The sequence below is a fragment of the Phyllostomus discolor genome, chromosome 2, assembly GCF_004126475.2.
Source record: "Phyllostomus discolor isolate MPI-MPIP mPhyDis1 chromosome 2, mPhyDis1.pri.v3, whole genome shotgun sequence".
Lineage (NCBI taxonomy): Eukaryota > Metazoa > Chordata > Mammalia > Chiroptera > Phyllostomidae > Phyllostomus > Phyllostomus discolor.
Window position 1 is genome coordinate 53,409,450 of NC_040904.2, and position 24,387 is coordinate 53,433,836.

General features: G+C 37.9%; 1 protein-coding gene and 1 pseudogene across 1 annotated transcript in view; one reads left to right on the forward strand and one right to left on the reverse strand.

Moving 5' to 3' along the window:
- PLS1 (plastin 1) overlaps nucleotides 1-24,387 on the forward strand; it is a 98,833-nt gene that overhangs the window by 51,164 nt on the left and 23,282 nt on the right. Inside the window, exons 3-10 of the mRNA XM_028505007.2 lie at nucleotides 379-542; nucleotides 2,396-2,525; nucleotides 4,892-5,024; nucleotides 6,877-6,958; nucleotides 11,065-11,230; nucleotides 11,312-11,454; nucleotides 17,287-17,382; nucleotides 20,218-20,413. Coding sequence (XP_028360808.1) covers nucleotides 379-542; nucleotides 2,396-2,525; nucleotides 4,892-5,024; nucleotides 6,877-6,958; nucleotides 11,065-11,230; nucleotides 11,312-11,454; nucleotides 17,287-17,382; nucleotides 20,218-20,413 — 1,110 coding nt within the window. The remainder of the gene's footprint in view (nucleotides 1-378; nucleotides 543-2,395; nucleotides 2,526-4,891; nucleotides 5,025-6,876; nucleotides 6,959-11,064; nucleotides 11,231-11,311; nucleotides 11,455-17,286; nucleotides 17,383-20,217; nucleotides 20,414-24,387) is intronic.
- Nucleotides 14,201-16,952, reverse strand: LOC114490657 (annotated as a pseudogene).

Consider the following 24,387-nt stretch of genomic DNA (forward strand, 5'->3'; position numbering starts at 1 on the left):
TTGCACAGTTCGGGTGCAGGAGAAAAGGGTACAGCCACTTGGGAAACAAACCTGAAAGGTTCTACCTGCCTGTGAACCTTCCAAACAACTATCTCAGTGCACCTCTCCAACAGGGTACAATTGATATTTTTTATTTTATTTTATTTTTTAAAAGATTTTACTTTTTTTTTTTTAGAGAGAGGGGAAGGGAGGGAGAGAAAGAGGGAGAGAAACATTGATGTGCTGCTTCTTGCATGTGCCCCAACCCAGGGCCAAGTCAGCATCTTAGGCACGTGCCCGACTGGTGTCGAACTGGCAGTCTTTTGCTTTGGGGAATGACACCCAACCAACTGAGCCACACTACAGTTGATATTTGACAGCTCATAATTTATCTTACAGATATTGACAACAGTGGATATGTCAGTGACTATGAACTTCAGGACCTGTTTAAGGAAGCTAGCCTTCCTCTGCCTGGCTACAAAGTCCGTGAGATTGTGGAGAAAATTCTAGCAGTTGCTGACAACAACAAAGATGGCAAAATTAGTTTTGAAGAATTTGTGTCTGTAAGTAATCTAACCTTCTCCTGGCTACTAATCATATTGCTTTGAGAAGAATTTTAATAATGCTGTTGTCTCTTGGTTAAATCTGGCTGCAGACACCAGAAAAACAGCTGCTTAAAAATTGATGATGATGATGATGATAATAACAACTATGTCCACATTTATTCCTAAAACATAAGAAAAAAATCATTCTCAAATTGTTGGGGTGGAAGTCAGTCTTCAAGAACAGTAACTGTTCGTTCCCTAGGAAAACCGAAGTTGCATTCAGTGCCCATTGACTTTCTCTGCGTGCAGAATAGTTTACTGTCTTAGTATTTGGCCTTGAGAAATGGGATATTTTCAACCGGAAATAGCTAAAATATGGAAGCATTACCTTCTAGGAACTGGTCATTTCCTTGTGATAAGTTACATCTTCAGTTTCACAAGGGCCACAGGGTAAATTTTGATGCTGGCTATGATAACACTGTTTCATTATTAAACTACCACAAGTCTCAAAGAACTGAACAAGATGGAAAAATAACATGTGACTCAACCAATAAAAGAAAAATACATTGTAGACCTGAACACCAAACTGTAGAACTGAAATACGATGTATTTCAAACCTGTCGGGCCAAGAGAGAAGACGGGCTGGGCTGCCGTGGCCAGCTGGCAGCTGAGCAAGGGCTGTTCCTTCCTTCCAACACCACCACGACGACTATATCTTTTATGTGAAAACATAACCATTAATATAATTAAATAAATATTTATGAAGTGTAAGTTTTCTGGGTTTGCATTCTTTATTCATTAAGCAAATATTTGCACTCCTCTTCTTGCCAAGAGCTCTTCTAGGCACTCTGAATAAGATGTTGAACAAAAAAAGCTGTGGTCCCTGCTTTCATGGAGTATGCTTGTGGTGGGGAAGACAGAATCACAAAAATGGATGAAAGACAACTGTGGCATTGCTGTGGTGGAGCAGTACAGATCTCCTTGGGGGTTTATAGTACAAGGCATAGAATTTGGTGTGGAGGCTGGAGAACCCAGTGGCTCAGGGAAGGTGTCCTGAAGCTATAAAGAGTTGAGCTGGGAGCTGAACAGATCAGGGGGATGGATGAGGGAATAGAACGATGTGCAAATAATGTGGGAGGCAGATAGGGGTGATAGCCTGTTAGGCTGTATGGCTTTGGGGATGGTAGATAGTCTCAAGCGCTTGGGGAAAGAGTCCATGTGGCTGGAGCTGAGATGGTTAAGGGAAAAGGAACATGGCTAGAGAAGTAAGTTGGAGTCACGTTATGCAGGGTCTTGCAGAATTTCTGTTTTTAGCCTGAGAGCAGTAGTAAGCAAGTAATAGGGGAGGAATAGAGTGTGAAGTGATATGATCAGATGTGCATTTTTTAAAACTCACTCTGGCTGCAGCTTGGAGAACTGATTGAATTCAATCTAACCAACGTCTAGAAAGTCCAGCGAGAGAGTGGTTGGATGAGTGGTTGGATGAAGCCTACAAGAGTTGGCTTGCTTACATTAACATGCATACATTTGAGATGTTCAGACAGGAAAACGCCTGCATTAAGGCATTTAAAACTCTATTATGTAGTTAGTTATTTAGTTTCAGTACAAAAAATCATGGCAAGTCTAGAGTAGTTTTAATGTGTTCAATTTAAGCTCAGTTATAACAGCATTTCTTTCAGTGGTTGGAATGCAAACAGTGTCTGTTGTGTGTTATCGATAAAATCACATGAGAGGTATCGGTGCACACAAGCAGTAAGTGCAAGAATACCTGGTTAGTGTTTATTCCAAATACATGAAGAAGTCTGTCATTTTCCTTCATGTTGCAAGGTTTTCTGCGATCAAGGCTCAATTTTACTTTTATCCCATTTCAGCTCATGCAAGAGTTAAAAAGCAAAGACATCAGCAAGACCTTCCGAAAAATAATTAACAAGAGAGAAGGGATTACTGCTATTGGAGGAACTTCGTCCATTTCCAGTGAGGGCACACAGCATTCTTATTCAGGTAACCTGCTCCACATTTGATCTGTTAGTCATTGATTCATTCAACAAGTCTCACATTCATCACATCTCAGATGCCATTTATTGTGTAATGCACACTGTTGTTTTATGTACCGTTGAGGGAAAATCAGACTAAATTATAATGTGCCTATATATTTGAAATGTGTTTCAACTTCAGAGATGTCAGAATGAAAAATCTAGAATCATTGAAAGTGGTGAGTTCCTACTACGTGTCAGGTTGCAGTGCATGGCAGAGATTAGAAACAACAAAAGAATATTCCTTATTTTCAGCACTGACTATGTTTAATCATAACCTTTGAGTGGATTTTTCATCCTGGCTGGTAGAGTGAGTTTCCCTTTAGAACTGATCTGGGAATACCTGGAGAGGTTTACCACAGGGACTTTTTCCTTCCATTCTCCAGGAGCTGAGATTGCTGATTCACCTTTTATCAAGCTACCAAGAGACTAGAGAGCCCAGTACCTGATTTGCTTGATCTGATAGAATCATTGGATTGTTGCCCAGTGAGAAATCCAGTCACATTAACTTTTAAGATGAGATGCCTTGCCCCATTTTAAGCTTACCGCACAGGGTCGAGATGTCTCAGAACCTTTGGCCAAGTTCCTTTTGTTCGTGTTAACATAACATAATTAGATCTGTGCTTTTAAAGTTTTCACAGAAACTCACTGTAACTTTTTCCCCTTTCTTTTTCTGATGTCTAAATCCATTATGTATCCTCTTGATTCTTTTCCTTTCTAACTGGATTTTCTTCTAATGATATACTTGTACCTCTCCCACCCATTGTATTTTTTCCTAATCTTTTCCCGCTAAGGAAGTGTAACAGTACCTCCATTTTTTAAAATGTATTTGCTCTTTTACTCCATTTCTGCCTCACCACTCTAATGAGAAGGCTTCTTCCTTTTTCTTTTTTTTTAAATACCTTTTTATGGAGGTAATATATACATTTAGCAAAGGTATGTGATCTTAAGTGTACAGCTCAGTGAATTTTCGTGTATATTCATCTTTAAGTGTATATATATCCATATACATCTCAGTGTGTGTACATCCTTTAGCTACATCCATGTAGCTGCCAACCCGATCCAGATGCAACACTTCTGTCTCCTGAGTAGTTCCCGCAGGTCTAACAGTACCTCCTCCTCCCCAGAGGTAACCGCTTCTCTGAGGTCTATCAGTATACATTTTTAAAAGTTGTTTATTAAGGTTTAAGACACACATAGTAAGGTACCTGAAGTATACTATTCCTACGTAGATGGTTGGACGTTTTTACATATGAACACAATCATGTAACTATAATCTAGAATGAAATATACAACATCCTCCCTTTCCCTGCCCATCTTCACAAGTTCAATGTTTGTCTTTGAAGTAGTACCTTTTCCATAAAGTCTTATCTTGATCTACCCCAAACAGAAGTGATTATTCCTTTTTTTAAAAATTCTTCAAAACATTGCTTATATCTCTCGTGGTGTGTTTATTTCCCTTATGTTTCATTTCCTTGTATATCTGTTTTATCTAATCATTATAATACAATATCTTAGTAGTCTTTAAATCCCTAAACTCCAAGTTCCTGAGGAGGTATATGAGGCAAGGAGATCAGAAGGCAGATATGTACAAAAAGGAAATATTAGTAAATGTTTATGTCTTTTTGATTCTCTGTGTTGTGTGTGTGTGTGTGTGAGAGAGAAAGAGAGAGATGGATTAAATTTTGAGGTTACCTGCCAAAGTTCCTTCCCTGTTGTATTAGCACAACAGCATTTCTGCCTAAAGATCAAGGCATCCCCACTAGAAGCCATGCATTGAGAAGATGAGGGTGGAAGTGGCCGAGAGTAGTACTGGTCTCTCGATTTGTGCCAGTTTTCGTACAGTAGAAGTTCCACAGAAATGAATCTGTTTTATTCATTTGAATAACGTTTGACTGGAATCAATATTTCTGTTTTAAGCCCCAAATAACAACTCTGTAAATTTTTCAGGGGTGATGGTAAGGTGGAATTTATTGCTGTTGGTATTTGTTCCTTGTATTTTCCCCCTGGTGTGTTTGAGTGTATGCATATCTGGCCTCTGATGGTTCACTTCTGATGCATTTGTTCTTGGAAGCAATATATATTTGGAAAGACTTTAGAATAAAACTGAATATTCAGTGTGCTCATTTAAGATATATATCTTACTCCTCTGCAATATAACAGATGAAAAAATGGAGTGAATTCCCCTTTCTCCTTTTCTTGAACCCTTTAGAAACCCTTTAGTGTTTTAGTAGAGTTTTAATAATTGGCATTTATAATATTTGAACAGAAATGTTTTTATAATGCAATGCATTTTGTCAGATGAGATTGGCTACTAAAATTTTCTGGTTTTAGAGGAAGAAAAAGTGGCTTTTGTTAACTGGATAAACAAAGCCCTGGAGAACGATCCTGACTGTAAACACCTCATACCCATGAACCCCAATGATGACAGTCTTTTCAAATCACTTGCAGATGGCATCCTTCTTTGGTGAGTTAAGCACTGGGTTACTGCCTCCTAGAAGAGTATTCCATGCAAATTACAGCTCAGCAAATCCATTGTCTTTTGGAATCAGTTAACAAGTAGCTACATAGGTTTTGAAGAATTTATATCACGTAGAAAATGAAGGACTATATGTTTCCTAGAATTTTCTTTCAAATGTAATTTCTTAATTTGCTGATGTCTCTTTATTCCATTACCTTAATAATGCCAGGAAACTCTTGAGTTAATCCCCTGATACATTTTTAAATGTTCACAGGGTTTCTTTTTTTACTTCTTAATAAGGGAGTATTGATTATCGACTGGGACAGGAACAAGAGGAAATGAAGAAGAAAGATATGCCTCATTTGTACTTAGATGACATTAATGTAGTTCAACCTTGTCATATCCTTGACTCTGCTGTTTCTGCTTGCTCCACTGTAAACTCTCGAAGGCCATGTCACCTTTGTTGTGTCTACTGTAGTCCCTGCCTAGTGTTTGGGACAACGCAAGTGTGTTTTTAAGTTTATAAAAATGCAGAAAACTTACAAAGAAGAAAATAATCATCAAAAATATTCTTCTCACCCATATGAAGCCATAATTAACATTCTGGCATATTTCCTTCAGTCTTTTTTCTGTTTTTACTTGAAAAGAAGAACAACCTACCCATGAATACAGGGTATTAGTTTTTAGGACATTACGTATAAAATACACTGTGATTGGATGAATGAGTCCCACTCTGCCTACCTACTATACAGCAGAACCATTCAAGGGAACAGGCTGGTGAAATCAGCAGGCAAGGAAGACCCTGCTGAGTTAGACTCCAGTCTAGCAAGGTGAAGAGATATGAGAGGTGCATAAATGGGAGGGCCCTGCGGCTGCACCCCCTCCTCACAGGGGAGGGGGAAAGGGACAGTGTCAGGTGAGGAGTTTGACAGGGGCACTGCACCTGTCAAACGGTAATGCAGGTGTCCTGAGGCGAGTTCAGGTAAAACAGAAACCTCCCATGGAGCAGGAGGGCAGATGCTCACTTCATCTTGATGTGCAGCATGAATACAGACTGTGAAAGTGGGGCCTTGTCGCTAAGAGCAGAAAAAGGAAAAATATATACTGTGACCTCTGCCTGCAGTTCTGGTCTCTTCCTCTGACCTTCAGAGGAAATTCCTGTCATGAATTCAATGGGTATTTTTCAAAGTATATTTTAAAATATAAAGATAAAGTTTCTATTAATTTCTTTTAAAATGTTTGAATTATTGAAGTTTTAGAAAGACCAAGCCTCTGGTTCCTTATCTTTCTGCAACAAAAGTAATTTTAACAGACTTAAATCCACTTTATGAAATTGTCTTCTCAAGAATTTCTTTGTAATGCTGCACGTTGATGATCATTAAATGAAATAAAGACAAGACTCACATAAAGAAAATGCAGGACCATTTTTAAAAATTAGGAGGAAATGCTAAGGTTATTATTGTAGTGAGTGATAGGTTTTTTAGGTTAAGGAATATTTTTTAGATTTAAAGAAATTATTTTTAGAGAGAAAAGGAGAGAGAAAGAGACAAAAAGAAGGAGAAAGAGAGAAATATCTATCTGTTGTTCCACTTATACACTCATTGCTTGCTTCTTGTATGTGCCCTGACTGGGGATCTAACTCACAACCTTGGTGGATCAGGATGATGCTCTAACCAACTGACATACCCAACTGGGGCTAGGGTTTTTAAATGAAGTCCCTGACATGAATTACAGTATAATATTGTAAAGAAATAGATTATTATTACTTTTCAAAATTTAACTATTTTGTCTGCTTGAAAAAATAAACTAAAAACATTTCTAGGAATCTTAGATTAAATTGTTCGCATTTTCTCTTTAGCAAAATGATCAACTTGTCTGAACCAGATACAATTGATGAAAGAGCCATTAATAAGAGAAAGCTCACCCCTTTCACTATTTCTGTAAGTATTTGCTGTTTGCGAGTAATCATGTTACCCTGAGGAATAGAAAGCCTTTCTTAATGGCCCAAGTGACACCTATGATTTAACATAATTTCAGTTTCATATAAAAGCTAGTTTTTTACTAAATAAAAATTCAGCTACATTTTGTAATGAATTAAGATCCAAAGTACGTTGGATGGACTTCTTTACTTAAGATAATAGCATTCAGGTTGTATTATAATTATTGTTATTTTTATTAGTGAATATTTGCTGTATGCCAGTGTTTTCATTGGTTGGTTGAAAAAAGATGTGCATAGTTTTACTATTTCACAAAAATTTCAGCTATTCTTTTTGTATTAAATGCAAAAAGGTTCTGTAGTCAGCCTGTCCATTCACATTTTTGTTAAGGTTTAGGAATTTATAGTTACCACACTTTTCCCCTCAAAATATCTAGATCAGTGGGTGGATATTAATATTTATGAGGTACTTACTAGGTACCAGTCAGCGTTCTAAACATATTACAAGAGTTATCCCTTGGACTCCCCCAGCAGCCTTAAACTCAGATCCTCTGATTTGAAAGATGATGACACATTGCACAGGGTCAGAGCCAGCGTGTATCCCAGTGCTGTCGCTGCAGAATCCATCCTTTCCGTCCCTGTGCCATCCTGCCACTCTCACGTGGCAGTAGCCATAGCAACTGTTCAAGTTGCTGGTCACACTGCAGTGTTAGAAGTGAGCACTGCCGAGCTTTCCTTCATTTCTGGTGGCAGGTATAGTTCTTGAGTTGGCTGACGTTGTTAGGTCTCTTCTGTAAGAAAGTTTTGTATGACCTTAGGGCAGTGGCACATGGTTAATTTTGGACTATCCAAGGGGTACTCCCATTTCCTGTCATCCTTGAGAATTATGCAATTAAATATTGACTGACATAACTTTTTGTACCCCTCACCAGTAAGCCAATAGTAATGCATATCCTTAGCAGAAACTACCATTCTTGATGAAGCCCTCTTCTGATTGTAATTGCCAGATCTTTTTTTCACATCTTGGATCAGATGCTTCATCTAAATATCTGTGATTGTTGAAAACATTCATATCAGTCTTATTTCTGGAATATGTGTCACACGATTTTTTTAAGGCACTGAATCTGAAGTACAGCATTTCTTAGTGTTGTATAAATTTATTTGGTTTTACTTTTAATAGTTGTATGCAGTGCATTAAAGAAAATAAAGAAAATATTCTGTAAGTACTTTGTAATAGTTCAGGATGAGCCTGAGGTGCTAAGATGTTTACAATTTTATTTTTCATGATAGCAATCTTTCAATATGACTAGGGTGTAAATAGTCTAGTTTTCAAGAATGCTTGAAAGAGTGTACTATTGTAAAATGAGAAAAGGCAGGCCTCTGGGAAGGAGCAAAGTATTACTGTGGATATTAAACCCATCTTGTTTGTTTAGTAATTTTGGAGTTCTAGGAGTAGATCTTCTAGAAAACTACCAGGTTTCCATGAAACTTTATCCCAGAGAAGTCTAATTCATTTGTAAAAGATTATACAGATAGTGATAATGTAATTTTTCACTTTATGATTACAGGGTTATATAGGAGTATGATATATGAAAAAAGAGAATTATAAAAGGGTGAAAATGACATGCAGTAACTATGAAAACAAGGGAAGGGACAAATCAAGTAGTTAATAATAGCAGGGCTCATTTTTATCTTAGAGACTTTCTCCTTTCTCTTCTACTCAGTGTACAATTGAACTTCATTTTCTTGCTTGTCGTTATTAAAAGAAAAATTATATGAATAAGCAGATTAGTGATTTAGGGACCTAAAAGTCAGGAAGCTAACAAGAGTGGGTACAAGAATTTGAATCTGTTCATTATAACACATAAAAAATTCCAGTGTACTTAATATATTCATATTCATACAAAGTATATGTGTATATATTTTATACATATATATATATATATAAATATGTACACAAAAATATGACAATAATTTCACCTTGCATACAATTACAGTTAAAGTAGAGAAATCATAGATCCCATTTGGGTGCTCCAAATGAACTAAAAGTGATATCAAATGATGAAATCTGAATAACAAATAATGCCTTTATTCTTACCCAATAAGTGTGTAGCACAGCCTTCTAAAGATCATTAACAAAAGTGAGCTCATCTTGAATTGAAACTTTATGGAAAATAAAAATGTGCAAAATGGTATGAATTAAAAGAAAGAAAACATGCAATACTTATATGAGATTGTTAGTAAAAAGTCAGATAGTTAATTAATCAAAATAGAAGGGACATGAGAAGCCATCCGAAACAGCAGTGGAAATTTTTCTGCCTTGTAGAGTGGGCTGTATCTCAGACACGGCTCAGGGGTGCACAAAGAAGATGGGGAGAGAGGGTGGGTAACGAGTTCAACTGCTGTGTTTGCCTGTGTCTTTGTTAGCATCTCTGTAAAGATACCCTGTTTTACAGATTAGGACACTGAAACTCAAGGAGGAACCACAGCTCTCTCATGTCCCCATGGTGGAGATTCCCCCTTGCCCTTGTCTCTCCCCACCAGCGCAGGTCTTCAGGGAGGAAGGCCGAGCACTCAGGGCAGTAGTCTATGCTAAGACTTGGGGAACAACCTCTTTATGGGGTTCTCCTGTGTCTTCTTGCTCTTAAGATGTTTGAAATTGGCTGTAGACAATAGTGGTTGTCATGTTCCTTACATACCAGTAGGGCAGTAATGTTGTATTTACCAACTAGAAACTACCATTTATTCAATGAAGCAGATTTTAGCTTCTTACTTTCAATACATTTTAAATCTAATTACTTATAAGTCATTTGCTCTACCTGTAAAGCCATCAGTTTTGAATAAAATTAACGTCAAAAGCCGAATCCCCATGTATCAACAACATGACCTATTGATAAGACAAAGCTGAGTTTTACTGCTTACTGCAGTTAGACAAAAAACTGCCTGCAAAGCCCTGGCATTGTCTTGGGAGCTCTAAAGGACCTTCTATCTTGGCTGAAGCATGGGCTATATAAGTGGAATATTAGGAGATGAGGCCAGAGTCCAATATTAGCAGATAAGGGGTTTTGATTGTTGTCATATTATGAATTTAGACTTGACCCTCTCATTTCCCTCCTTGCCTTTAATCACTCATACCCATTCATCCACTTATTCAATAAGTATTTACTGAATACCATGCGTTAAGTACCAGGGAAACAGCCCCAAGCATGTCAAAAACCTTTATTATCATAGAGCTCATACTCTAATTGGGGGAGATATAATAATAAGCATATAAGTATGTAATATGTCGGAAAATGCAAAGGTGTAAAACAGGGAAGAATGAGTGTCATTGGAGAGTTGTGGCGATGCTTGCTGTTTTGTGTAGGATAATTAGAAAAGGCCATTAGGTGCTTTTGAGCAATATTAAAGGACTTAGGGATATTTGGGGGAAGTGTTCCAGGCAGAGGGAACAGTAAGTTCAAAGGTCCTATGTAGTGAGTGAGAGGACATAGTAGGAATGGTGGACATTTAAAGGGTTTTGAAGCCAGGGAGCTCCATCAGGTTTCTGTTTTACCGACATCACTGACAGCAGAGTGTTGTGGAAGATGGATTGTTGACAGTTTGAGATGGGCCTTAGGAAGGAATTAAGATACCTGGAAAAGGCACTGACAATTTCCAGAGGTATTAAGCAGGTAGAATTGGCAGATTTTGGTGACTGGGAGTGGTAGGCAAGGGAACACAAGGATTTCCTCAGATTTCTGACTTAGGCAGAAAGAAGGCAAAAATGAATGTTGGTCCTATCAACCGAGACAGGAAATAAAGAAAAGCCAGTTTTAACAGGGAATTGGAGGAAAACCAGGGAAGTATGGCAAGGAAGCATGCTTCAGTTTTGGACATACCGAGTCTGAGGCGGGGCTGGGAGAAGGTGTGGATTTGAAAGTCATTGGCATCTAGAGGTAACAGTTAAAACCATGGAATTCTTTAGAATAGTAGTGTTTTGCCTATTTAAATATTACGTATGTTCAAAGATCTGAAATTCACAATCCATTGTTTCCTATTTACCTTCACAACTTGTTGGTAACACTTTAGAAGAGTAGTTCCTCATGGGTGTTTTTCTTTGCGGCACTTCAGGAAAATTTGAACCTAGCCCTGAATTCCGCCTCGGCCATCGGTTGTACGGTGGTCAACATCGGTGCCCAGGACCTCAAAGAAGGAAAGCCCCACTTAGTCCTGGGACTTCTCTGGCAGATCATCAAAGTTGGTCTTTTTGCTGATATTGAGATTTCCAGGAATGAAGGTATGATCATAAAAAATATTTATTCTTCATGGACATATACCTGCTACAGGGAGTACTTATATCTCAGTGTTTTCCTCTCAGCTTTGATTGCATTGCTGAATGAAGGCGAGGAGCTAGAGGAGCTGATGAAGCTCTCTCCCGAGGAATTACTGCTGCGGTGGGTGAACTACCATTTGACCAATGCAGGATGGCACACCATCAGCAACTTCAGCCACGACATTAAGGTTTGCATTTTAATGTTCAAGTTTGTGACATAGAATAGAATGTAAAGCCCTGGCTGGTGTAGCTCAGTGGATTGAGTGCAGGCTGGGAACCAAAGTGTCCCAGGTTCGATTCCCAGCCAGGGTACATTCCTGGGTTGCAGGCCATAACCCCCAGCAACCGCACATTGATGTCTGTCTGTGTCTGTCTGTCTGTCTCTTTCCCTCCCTTCCCTCTCTAAAAATAAATAAATAAATAAATAAAAAATCTTAAAAAAAAAAGAATAGAATGTAAAAACAAAAGGATGCAGACTTAAATTTGAATTGAAATTGAATTCACAAGGGCACAGTGTTGGAAGTGAAATTTTCCATTTCTCTGGGAATGCTAATTACAAAATCTTATATTTGAAAAATACTGGTTCGTGGGCTTTTAATAAGAACTACAACTGGCTGTGAGAGGAAGATGCTCCTTAGCAGATTAAAGCATTCTTTGCATTTTATATTCCACAGGTAGACTAAATTATAAAGTGACAGTCAGTCTGAGAATTTATCTGTTTGCTAGACTGGAGGCCCATGTGGGCGTGACCAGTTCAGCACTCTTATGGCCACTTTGTCAATGGCCAGCTACTAGGGAAGCACATCTGAGGGCCCAGGGAATCTTCAGGTCGGTCTGTCAGCCACGGGAGCTGCAACACTTCCCCCTACTGGGAGACCATTGTCAAGGAAACTGACTGACATTCAGTGTGCCCAGTGACGACTCACATGGTTGCTGCCCAGAAAGGCATTGCCAGCTTGGGTCCCTGTGACTTTTTCTTCTCTATAATTTTTTTCAGGTTAATCAGTGTTGACATTAATTCATGTTTTCTCTTTAGATATGTTAACACCTTTGGTCAAGTTATGTTTTTGCCATAATGGCTTAGATGACAATCTCTCTCTTCAGAGTGACATTGCCTGCTTTCATCTATTCCATGCTCATTTACAATTTTACTTGGGGGGCTGTCTTTTATTTTTTTTAAAGGAAGTTTATTGGTCTTTAAATGGCTCAAAATTGCAAATAAACCAATTGGGTAGTGGCATCAGCCTAAGACATGTGACATCTTTGTCAGCTCACTTCATAGCACCTCAGCACCACAAGGAAAGGAAAGGTCTCAAAGCAAAGACACAGTGTTAGTGGGTAGCACCCCTGGTTGAATAAGACTGTAGCGGAGGTTTCAGGGCCACTGTTACATTGGTGCTTTAATTCAGCACGTGGCACAGCCAATGAAAAATATGTAGTGGAAGATGTACATCTCAAACCCTTGAAGGACAAATATGTAACATCATAGACTTGGGTGTAATATCTAAAGAAGTTGAGTTTCTAAAGAGCCTGCTTTTGTTAGCTTTACATACACGTCTGCTACTTGAAATGCCTGAACACATCTTTGACTTGGTGAAATTGGAACTGAACAAAAAGAAAACAAACCCCTATGAATCAACTTCTTAGCTGCATTCCAAAGAAGAAAAGGAAAACCCGACAGTGGTAGATTCCCCATCCCAAGTCATGTGCTAGAAGTCATCCAGGAGGCACACCACACAGTGGTGACATAGGCCTGACGTTGGGTCTGTGTCACTGTGCGGGATTTCTGCACTATACTAGGGTTTGATGGCTTGATGTTAACTCTAGAGAGAGGAGGAGGGAGGGAGAATGAGAGAGAGAGAAACATCCATGTGAGAGAGAAATCTCAATCCATTGCGTCTTGCATGTGCCTGAACCAGGGACCTGGCTGCGACCAAGGCATGTGCCCTGACCAGGCATTGAACCAGTGACCCCTCAGCTCACAGGCCAGTGCTCAGCCCACTGAGCCACACCACTCAGGGCTCCCCTTCAATTTTAAATGATAACCATGCTGGGCAAAGTCCTGATTGTAAGTCTTTGTTTTTTTACCACTTTGAATATTTCATGCTCATCCCTTCTGGCCTGAAATGTTTCTGTTGAGAGATCAGTGATCAGCTGACAGTCTTATGGGAGCTCCCTTGTAGGTCATTATCTGCTTTTTGCTTGATGCTTTTAAATTCTGTCTATGGCCCTGTCCAACATGGCTGTTGGTTGAGTTGGTGGAGCATAGTCCTGCAAAGCAAAAGGTCGCCAGTTCCTTTCCCAGTTAGAGCACCTGCCTCAGTGGTGGGCCTGGTTCTTGCTTTTTCTCTCACACATCAGTGTTTCTCTCCCTGTCTCTAAAAATAAATATATAAAGTCTTTTAAAAAAAGATTCTTTGTCTTTAACCTGTGGCATTTTACTTATGATGTGTCTTGGAGTGGGCCTCTTTGGGTTCATCTTGTTTTGAGCTCTGTGCTTCCTGGACTTGTGCATTTTTTTCCTTTACTAGGCCAGGGAGGTTTTGGTCATTTTTTCTTCAAATATGTTCTCAATCCCTTGCTCTCTCTCTTGTCCTTCTGGTAATCCTATGGAAGACCAAGATATTTTATGTGATATAAAAGTAAAACTTTTAATAAACTAGAGGAAGTAGCTTTTCCTCCCATTCCCCACCACATCTCACCTCTTTAACAGTTTAAGGGAGACTGCCCTCAAAACACAAGCTCATATATTATATTTAGTACCTTGAAAAATGTAGATAATTATGAAATAGGTGGAACTTTGCTTCTTGGTGAAGCCACATTAATTTATTTTTTAAGTGACAGAGATTCAGTGTAGTTCCAATTCATACTTCTAGTGATACAGAACAATTTGCAAAATGTTAAAGTAGTTATAGTGAATTGAGTCTTCAGTGGAAGTGCGTATACATTATATAATATTTATTAATATGGCCAAGACGAGAAAGGAGTTTGGGCTTTGATTATAAAATGCAGCATCTTTCTTTGATTCTCAAGGGTAAACATTTCTTTTTCTTTTTTCTCTTCTTTGCTGTCTTCAATCTCTCTGGCTTGAATTTCCATCATTAAATCAAAGGCTACCTTGCAGATACTGGTGCATTTTAGCAGGTTTCCACATAATTGACATTCCACTATTGGGCTCTGGTTTTCACATCTTCTACAGAAAGCTGCCTTTTATCTTGTAAACCTGATTTGTTCCTAACCAGCAGAAATGGAGCACTCTCATCTTCTGTTACTCTTAATGTCTGGTCCCCTGAAGTCAGCCATGGCTGCAAAGCATTCCATTTCTGTGATAGGGAGACACAGCAGAAACCCTGCTCAGAAGTACAAGTGTAATCGTACTGGTCTGGGACCTCGGTCCACACTCGCTCCAGTCCAGCACTGCCTGCTCATAGCTGTCTGCTCCACAGACCCATCATGTGTGGACTGTAGGGTCAGTGCCGACTCACCTGTACCACCACTGCCTACTGCAGTGACTTTGTATAAGGCCAAAGAATTCTGCCCTTTGGGTGTATTTACAGCTGCTTATAATGCCGGAGTTTTTATCAAAGGATTGACAGTTATCTGGGACTTCCACTCAAGATAGGTAAATGTAGTACTTGAATCCTTCCACAACCACATCAGAATTGCAACTAAACTGAAGAACAGCCATCATTCAAAACTGCCTGAAATCTAGCTGAATGGAAGTCCTATAACTAGGGATTTAAAGGAGAAGCTTCTTTGAGACTGGTATATGAGGCAGGAGGGGTGGACACGCTGAGTGGGCTGGATTCATACCCACGTGTGCTGGGAGAAAATTGGGAGGGATATCTGTTAGCTGATTTATTGATGGAAACTTTGAAGGCCAGAGGCAAGAGGCAAGGAATACTCAAAGTGATGAAAAGCAAAGACTTACAACCAAGATTACCCAGCAAAGCTATCATTTAGACCCAAAGGACAAATAAAGAGCTTCCCATACAAGAACAAGCTAAAGAGTTCTTCACCATAAAATCAGTGTTATATGAAATGTTAGAGTCTTCTTTAAAAGGAAGAAGAAAAAAAGATAAAAAGCATGAACAATAAAATGGCAATAAATATATATCTGTTAACAATTGAATCTAAAAATCATACTAACAAGCAGAACAGAAATAGTTACAGAGAACATTCTGACGGTTGTCAGGTGGTTGGAGCATTGTCCTCTACCCCAGAACAGTTGCGGGTGCAATCCTTGGTCAGGGCACATATCTGGGTTGCAAGTCCAGTACCTAGTTGGGGCACACATATAGGAGGCAACCTATTGATGTTTCTCTCTCACATCAATGTCTCTCTCTCTCTGTCTCCACCCTTCTTTCTCCCTTTTTCTCTCTCTAAAGTCAATAAACATATCCTTTGGTGAGGATTAAAAAGAAAACAAAAAAGAATACCCTGGCTGGTATGGCTCAGTTGACTGGACATTGTCCTGCAAAGCAAAATGTCACTGGTTCAATTCCCAGTCAGGGCACAATCCTAGGTTGCAGTTTTGGTCCCGAGTCAGGGCATGTACCAAAGACAACCAGTTAGTGTTTCTCTATCACATCAATGTTTTTCTCCCTTTCTCCCTCCCTTCCTCCATCTCTAAAAAACAATAAAAAAGCCCCAAACAAAAACAAAGAAAACAAAAAAAGTACAAATTGGTTATTACAGAGTAGTCATGGGGATATAAGGTACAGCATGGGGAATATAGTCAATAATAGTCTAATAATTACGTATGGTGTTAGATGGTATGACATTTATCGTGGTGATCACTTAGTAAGTTACATAATGTCTAATTACTGGAGTGTACACCTGAAACTAATACAAAATCATATGCCAACTGTAATTTGAAAAACAATTAAATGGAAAGGAACAAGAAAAAAATCTGCATCACAAGCCAGCCCTCCACCCCAGGCGCTCAGCCGGAGAGTGCTGGGCTCTTGTCTGGAGTCTGTGCACTCGGAGGCGCAGGATGAGTGGGGGGCACTGCAGTGCCCAGAGGGGAGTTCCACCTTCTTCCTGGCTGCGGGGGGCTCTTCTATTTTAGACTTCAGTTTGTCAGATATTTATTAAACCCTTCCTGTGGGACATTATGCCAGGCATGGGGGATGCCATGACCTAGCTCTTGAGAAGCTTGCCCTGGGAGAGAACACATCTAGTAGGTGGATATTTCAGTTATCTATTGCTGTATACCAAACCACTCAAAAATTGAATAACTGAAAATAACGACTTGTTTCTCAGGATTCTGTGGGTTAATGCAGCTTGGTGGGTGATTCTCCTTCAGATGGTTCTGGTTGGGATCACTAACTCTGCATTCAGTTGTAAGTTCTGCTGGCCTGGAATACGGGCAAGGGCACCAGTCATATGTCTAGTTACTCACTGCTTCTCTGGGAGGCCTTTCCATGTGGCTAGCTTGGGCGTTCTCACAGCCTGGCAGTCTCAGATGGTTGGACTTCTTATGTGGAAGATGTGTTCAATAAGACCCAAGCAAAAGCTATAAGACTTGTGCTTGGAGACCCCAGAACACCATTTTAAATGCTTCTCTTGGTCAAAGCAAGTCACAAGTCCAGTCTATGTTCAAGGGGAGAAGGGTCAATAGACTCTGACTTCTAATGGGAGAAGCTATATAAAATGTACAGGGAACAATTATGGTAGCCATCTTTGGATATGACTTCATTGGATGATTTATTGCAGTGTGGCCGTAGGGAAAGCTTCCAAAAGAAAACACTTCATCCTGATCTTGCCTGATGCTGATGCTTGGCAGTGTAAACAAATGAAAAAGGTGAGGAAAGGTATTCCAGTAGAGAACAGTGTTGCTAGGAGCTCTGAAGTGCAAAATAGCATAGTGTACTCAGGAGCCTATAAGTAATAAGTAAAGTTAATAGTTATTATTCCATTCTTTGAGATGGGGGCTGTTTCCTCCTTTTGAGTCCTTCTTTTCCAATGATGATTTTATTCATTTTGAAAATCCTATTTCATTTCTTTCCTTGAAGGATTCAAGAGCCTATTTTCATCTGCTTAATCAGATTGCACCTAAAGGTGACCGGGATGATGGACCTGCTATTGCCATTGATCTTTCAGGATTTAATGTGAGTAGAGTTTTTAATTTAAAAATTTTTTTAGATTTTAGTAAAATAAGCATAAAATAAAGTTCACCATTTTTATCATTTGTAAGTATGCAGTTCAGAGGCATTAAATATATTTTCATTGTGTGCAACCATCACCGCTCTCTGTATCTTGAATTTCTTCATCATCCTGTAGTGAAAGCTATACCTGGTAATAATTCCCCGTTCCCCTTGCCCCCAAATCCCTGAACTTGACTAGTGAGTACAGTCAATTGAAAGTACAGTTCTCAACAGGCAGCATCCTCTGTGGTGTCCTCAGTCCCTCCTTAAAGTTTGGTTTTCAGAAGTTTTTCCATGCCCTAAACTCCAAATCTCCGTGCCAAGTCATCTGGTTTTCATGAAGAAAGGGAAGTACAGAATTCCAGCCTTGAGTATGTGTGGAATCAACCCCACATCTGCTTTCCCTGGGGCAGCCTAGCCGGGACCCACGGGGTGTTCGTATGACTATCGCTGTATACTGGGAAAGGTAGCAACAAGCCATTATGAGATTGCTAAGCAATCGATTATGATGTCAAATAAAAGATGACAGTTCCTCATGTTTATGGTGTAGGAAGGGCTGAGGTAGGTCCTGATCCATCTAACACAATTCCTAGGAAGCCCATTCTTTAAGTTGTAAATATTAGAGATGGTTCCATCTAAACATTAAAATCTGGTCAGACTATACTTGCTGTGAAGATCTACTAAGTACTTCAAGTACGATGTCCCTAATATTTAGTTTTAACGGCAACTTAAGTCATTGCTTAATTATATTTCACATTACTATAATGAAACACCTAAGAAATTTAGTATTGCAAAAGTATGCAAATTTGCAAATTAGTTTGAGTAAAAAAATTAGGAACTTCAAAAAACATGTAAAATTTCAAACACATTCACAAGTAGATGGACCTAGTACACTGATCTGCGGCCATCGGCTATCAGCATACGGTCAGCCTTCTTCCACATTGGCCACCTGCCTGCTCCTTCCTCCTCCATGTTGTTGTGAGGCAAATCCTGGACTTCATATCTTTTGATCAATAAGTATTTCAGGATGTGTTTCTAAAAGATAAAGACACAAAATATAACCATAATACCCTACCTGAAAATATTAACAATATTTTCTGGTAAATCATCTGTAGTCCCATTTAAATATTTAGTCAACATTGACGTTTCCAATTGGCTCACAATGTCGGATTTGCTTTTAAAAGTTTATTTGAATTAAGATCTATATAAGAGGTCACATATTGTGGTTTGTTGATGTCTACCTTAGTAACATTTTATTGTTGTTTAAAACCATTAAACTTATCATTGTCTCTGATTTTATTTACATTTCTATTTTCTGCAAGTCTGGTGCACAGAATTAGATAACCCATAATTCCTTTATGATATACTCTTGTCGTGGGTTCCTGCGTATCCATCTGTTCATTCATTTATTCACTCTTTATTTTGGGGGCAGGGATGGATGAGAATGTTCCAGAATTAGCTAGTGGTGATGTTTTTGCAACTCTGTAAATATACTGAAAATGGTGAATTTTATGAGATATGAAGTATATCTCAATAAAACTATTAAAAATGCATATTATCAATCCAGTCATGAGAGAACATTGGACAATCAAATTGAAGAACATTCTACAAAATAACTGAGAAGGAGTGTGCCAGTATTTCTCAAGTGTCAAGATCGTGAAATTAAAAAATAAAAGCCTTAGGAGTGACTCAGATTGGAAGAACCCAAGGAAACATGAGAGCTAAATATTTTTGTAGTTGTTTAAGTTGTATCAAGTTCTCTATGAACTCCCAATTCAACAAGACAGCTAAGACCCTGACGTTAATGTGCGTTTAGCTCCGCAGTTCTTCCTGATCCCTTCCCTCTGCCTTACCTGATGTGGTAATAACTACCTCGGATCTTATGTTCATTGTTCTTTTGCTTCTCTTTTTTATATACTTTTCTGTCAACCAAATGTATTCCTTACAAAATTAAATTATTTTGCTTTTTAACTTCATATAATGTTTATCACGTTGTACTTAAATTTCTGGTACTTATTTTAAACATATCGTATTCCTAAATCACATTTTTGTATGTCATTATGTGAATATGACAGTTTATTTATCTGCTCACTTTTGATAAGCATTTGGGTTGTCTCTGGGGTTTTTGCAATTGTGAAAAGTAGTGTTCCTTCTGAGTTTAATATTTTTTAAATTAAAACATAATATCTCAACTTGTTTTCATTGAAAAAAGAGTCTACTGAAAATATCATTCAGGCTAGAATGGGTGAGGCAACTAAGCCTGTTAGCCAGAAGGCACTCTAATCTATGGCCTTGATCAGATTATCTATGATTTGATCAATAGGAGTTTCCTGATACAGTATTTGAGAGTTTTATTCAGTGTTTTGGCAATGAGGGTGAATATTACACTGACCCCAGCAAGAAAACTCAGAGACTTATCTTCATTGACTTAAATGGGGAAGTTGATTTGGAATTCCTGCATGTTCAGACCTTATTTTGAGCTATTATTAAATATATTTCCAGAAGAGTAATTGCATATAAAGGGTTCAGCATAAATAACATACCTTTTTATTACAAAATCTTTTATTACAAAATCATAAGCATATAATTCTGTAATATATCAGTATCACACTCAAGCGCACCATATGACATTTTAGGTGAAACGTTTAAATTAAAACTATAAATTATTACACCCTTATTATTACTGTACCAATCACACTCAAGCAGGTGTTACTTCTGCCAGACCCTGTATATATCCATAAAAAGCTATGCCAATCAAAAGTTTAATCTTGACCATTTTTATTTTGTATCATTGTTTAGGAGAAAAATGACCTGAAGCGTGCTGGATTCATGCTTCAAGAAGCAGATAAACTGGGCTGCAGACAGTTTGTCACTCCTGCAGATGTGGTTTCAGGCAATCCTAAACTTAATCTAGCTTTTGTAGCTAATCTCTTTAACACATACCCGTGCCTACACAAGCCTGATAATAATGACATTGATATGGATTTACTGGAAGGTATGTTCTCTCTGGCTCTAATTGATGCACTGTATGTCTCTTCTTATATTGTTGTTCTACTGCACTGTCAGGGGTGTGGGAGTGTGGTGGGAGACGTAATTTACTGTGTGTAGGCATGTGCATCCATTAAAAAGTTCAAATTAAAGAAAGTGGTTGTTGGCTTTGGTTAAAAGAGAGTGCTGGGGTAAATCTTGTACTTGTCTGTCACTTCTCTGTAAGACGTTAGTGAAAACTATCATACATTAAAAACATTCTCTTTAATGACCACATAACATAACTCCACCACGAATATGGACAATGAATTATCTATTGGAAAAAATTATTATCTGTAGCTTTTCTCCTTTGAAAGCTACAGTTTGACTCTAGTATTGTTCTCTTTTTAATGTTTTTAGAGTACATGAAAAAATTTACAATATTCATACTTGTCTTGTGTGTGGGCTATTGTTATCTGTCTCATAATTTATAATACTTTCCTATTTTGCTTCATGAAATGCAGATTTGACCCCTCCTAATGTAGGTACTGTATTTAGTACTTTCCTATACTCTATTAAATATATTCATTCTGAATGTTCTTTTTATTAGTACCATTTATTCTTTCTATCTGGATTGATATTTATTTTTTGCATTGTTCATGCTGTGTTTTTTTTCAGTCTTAATATGCCTAAAGAATGCATGATGACAAGCAAGAAACACAGATGAAACTTAATTAGAATAGCAGAGCAAGGCTCAGTTATATAAATTCTTCACCTAATTTGCCTTCTATAATGATGGAATAGTGTAGTTGTTAATACATTAGAAAACAATATTGACGATGGATTTCACGATTTGATGTGAAACCTTCATCCCTCTCCTATAAATAAACAAACTCACCTTTTATCACAAGTAATCTTTGAAAGGATCTAGTTTGATTCTATTACTTGGGTTATTTTGTGTTGTTTAGCTATGTTTCACTCACTGAGTGTCATTGAAGCTTACAATATGTGAATCGTCATTAATGACAAATGCATTCTCAATATCTAGGTCTTTCTCCTTGTCTGTCTTCCAGCCTCTCCTGTTTTCTCCTTCCATGCTCGCCCTCTCACTCACATGCATACCAAAACCCACATTAGTATCAACTAAAAGTCAAAACAGCGGCAGCTGTGGTGGCAGTTGTCAGACGTGTAGGGGCCAGTCCTAAAATATTCCCACTAGTTGCCCTGGTTTGGAGAAAAGCAGTTCTCAAGTAGGGATTTCTTGGTGGGGAGGATTTGATGGTTCAGTGTTCATTCGCTCACATCACCCTCGTTTCTTACTCCTTCTTCCCTAGTGAGATAGAATGAAAAATCAGTTCCATGAACTTTTTCTCTTTGCCACAACTAGAGTTCCAATGTCTTTGTCACTTTATAATTACAGGGGTTTTTAAGTAGTAAAAGAAGTTTCAGAGTTAACAAATATGTTCGTTAAGCCATATGATTAATTCAATTCAATCTTCCTGAGATCCAGTAAAGCAGAGTAAGGACTGTCTTCTCTGCTTAAATAACTACGGGGGAAGATAGATAATAAATAGATTTTTCAACAGAGAAACTAGGGATGAGAAATTAGAACTTTAAAAAAATTAAGTAAAAAGAAAGACTGTTAAGTTTTTAAGAGTCTGGAAAATTTCAAACTCCCTCCATCTTACTTTAGAAGGCATTGTTTAGAGTGGCATATTAAAAATGATCTGCTTTTTATAGTCACCAAATTCTTGCTAGATATCTTTTCCAACTTGCTCGTTCTCCTATTTTTAACGTTTGAATTCTTTTGCTAGTGTTCAGCATGCTTTTGGAATTTTTCAGTGTGAATCAGATTGCTAAATATTTCCATTAGTGTTTACTATATTTATATAAGAAGATACCATGGGAAATATTTATCAATCATCTTTATTTAGAATTTATGTATGTCCTGATACATCTGCCGAAATGTATTTGACTCTGACTGTCATTGGAATTTTTTTCCTCTGTAAATTTGTTTATGGATCCTTATGAAGTTTGAAGCTAGACCTCATCACATCCCATTTTCATGTATCAGTATGTCCTCATTGGCAAAGAATTTTATCTGTATGGACTTAAAAATAAAAAACAGAACTAAATATTAAACCTTCATATGAAATTGAGCCAAATATATAGGCTATGTATAGAGAGACCATGTCAGAATTAATTTGTGGTGATGGAAAACACAGGCCGTGGAATTGTACTTTGTTCAATCATGGTTCCCCCATTATATATCCGAGTGAGCTCTGTGAGCCTTGGTTTTCTCATGTATAAAGCAAGAATAACAATACCTGTTCTGAAGTATTATAAAGTGGGTTAAAGTGACCTTTGCTGAAGGAAAGAGTTTAGTATACAGTATGTACTCCATAATGGTCAGATAGGGGAAGAAAATACAGTACATCACTTAACACATTTAGTGTTAAATATGTTAGTTCCTTTTCTTTCTTCTTAGTAGCCTATATTTATATATTTGTTAGTTTTCATGAAACTTTTCAATTGCAGATGCCAGTTTGATCCTGAAAATGAAAAGAATGTTTTGTAGTTTGTTTCCTATCTTTTATGTCAGCAATTAACATTTTACTTCTAAGATTGCTTTAGTCATCTGCAATACAGACTGTGTTTCCAGTCTGGGATACACATGTTTTCGTAATGCTTATCATGGCTGTTGCTCAAACGCTAGTGCTGCTGGCTGTGGCATCTATTTTCCAAGATAACTTGAGATGGTATTAAATAAATAAATGCTTAATTTAAAAAATCTGTTTTACTTACCAGGTATTAAAAATTTAAATAATAATGGTGCAATTGAAAACAATAGGAAGAAATGAGAACCTCTGAAACGTACCAAACACAGTTAAATGTACATGTTTAGTGGCCTTTTAAATATAATTCACTATATTGCCAGGTTCAACAGACTTTAAACATTTTTTAATTAAAAATGAAACAGTTATACTATTAATGTTTGTAATTTTAAAACATAACTTGGATTTTCAGAAGTGGAAATAATGTAAAAATTCTCTTATTACTAGACAAAATTTATATACAGCAAAATAAGAGATTGTAATAGAGAAACAACTAAAAAGTAAAACCCAAGTCACATGCACCAAGCTGTGGTTTATAATATGTTTATTTGTCACTTTGGGGAAGTTCAGATATTTAATTTGCACCTGTTTAATAACTCCTATAAAATAAGGCAGGTATGGTTTCTAGAAATACTTAGTTTAACTTGGTTCTTTTAAAAAAAGGGTTAATATAGGTTATTTATTACAAAGTGATAGTGGCAGATACAACAGATTAATCGGTTACTTTTTATGTATACAAGTGTTGACAAAATTTAAGGAAGAAATTATATGGTTACATAAATTAATAGAGCAAGAATTCAAACATCCTGGGAAAGCTGTTAGGAAATGGCATTGAAAACCATGTGAAAGTACAGAAGGCAGATCATTTCCTGAACAGTGACACAAGCAGAATCCTTGAGGTTTTACAAGGTTTTGGTTTCTCTCCTGGGTGTGCAGGTGTGTGGTATCTGTGGTACTGAGTCTGAAGATGACTGCCGAGATGGCTCTATTAGAGTGGGCTCCTGGAGCTCTGGTGGCTGCAGATTTATAGGCCAGATTGTCCTGGGAATCTCACGTGAGACAGAGTCTAGAGAGGGACACGAACTTGCCTCTGGTTTAGAAGCGATGAGAGATATACTATAAATGTTTCATTTTTTCAGGAATCTGGTGATGAGATACAGACTAGGCCATTCCATTGTCCCCTAACTTTGCTGAAAAACAAACAATAATATTATAATCACTTCGGACTATGTGCAATCCAGGGGATGACTAGAAGACAGAAATGGCAAGGAGAACTCCTCTCTCTCTGCTCACTTTGTATAACAGAGTAGCCCTTGTTTTCCTTATAAATGAAATAAACACTGCTATGGAGGGAGTCTCAGGGAGATTAGGTAATTCCAGGTTAAAT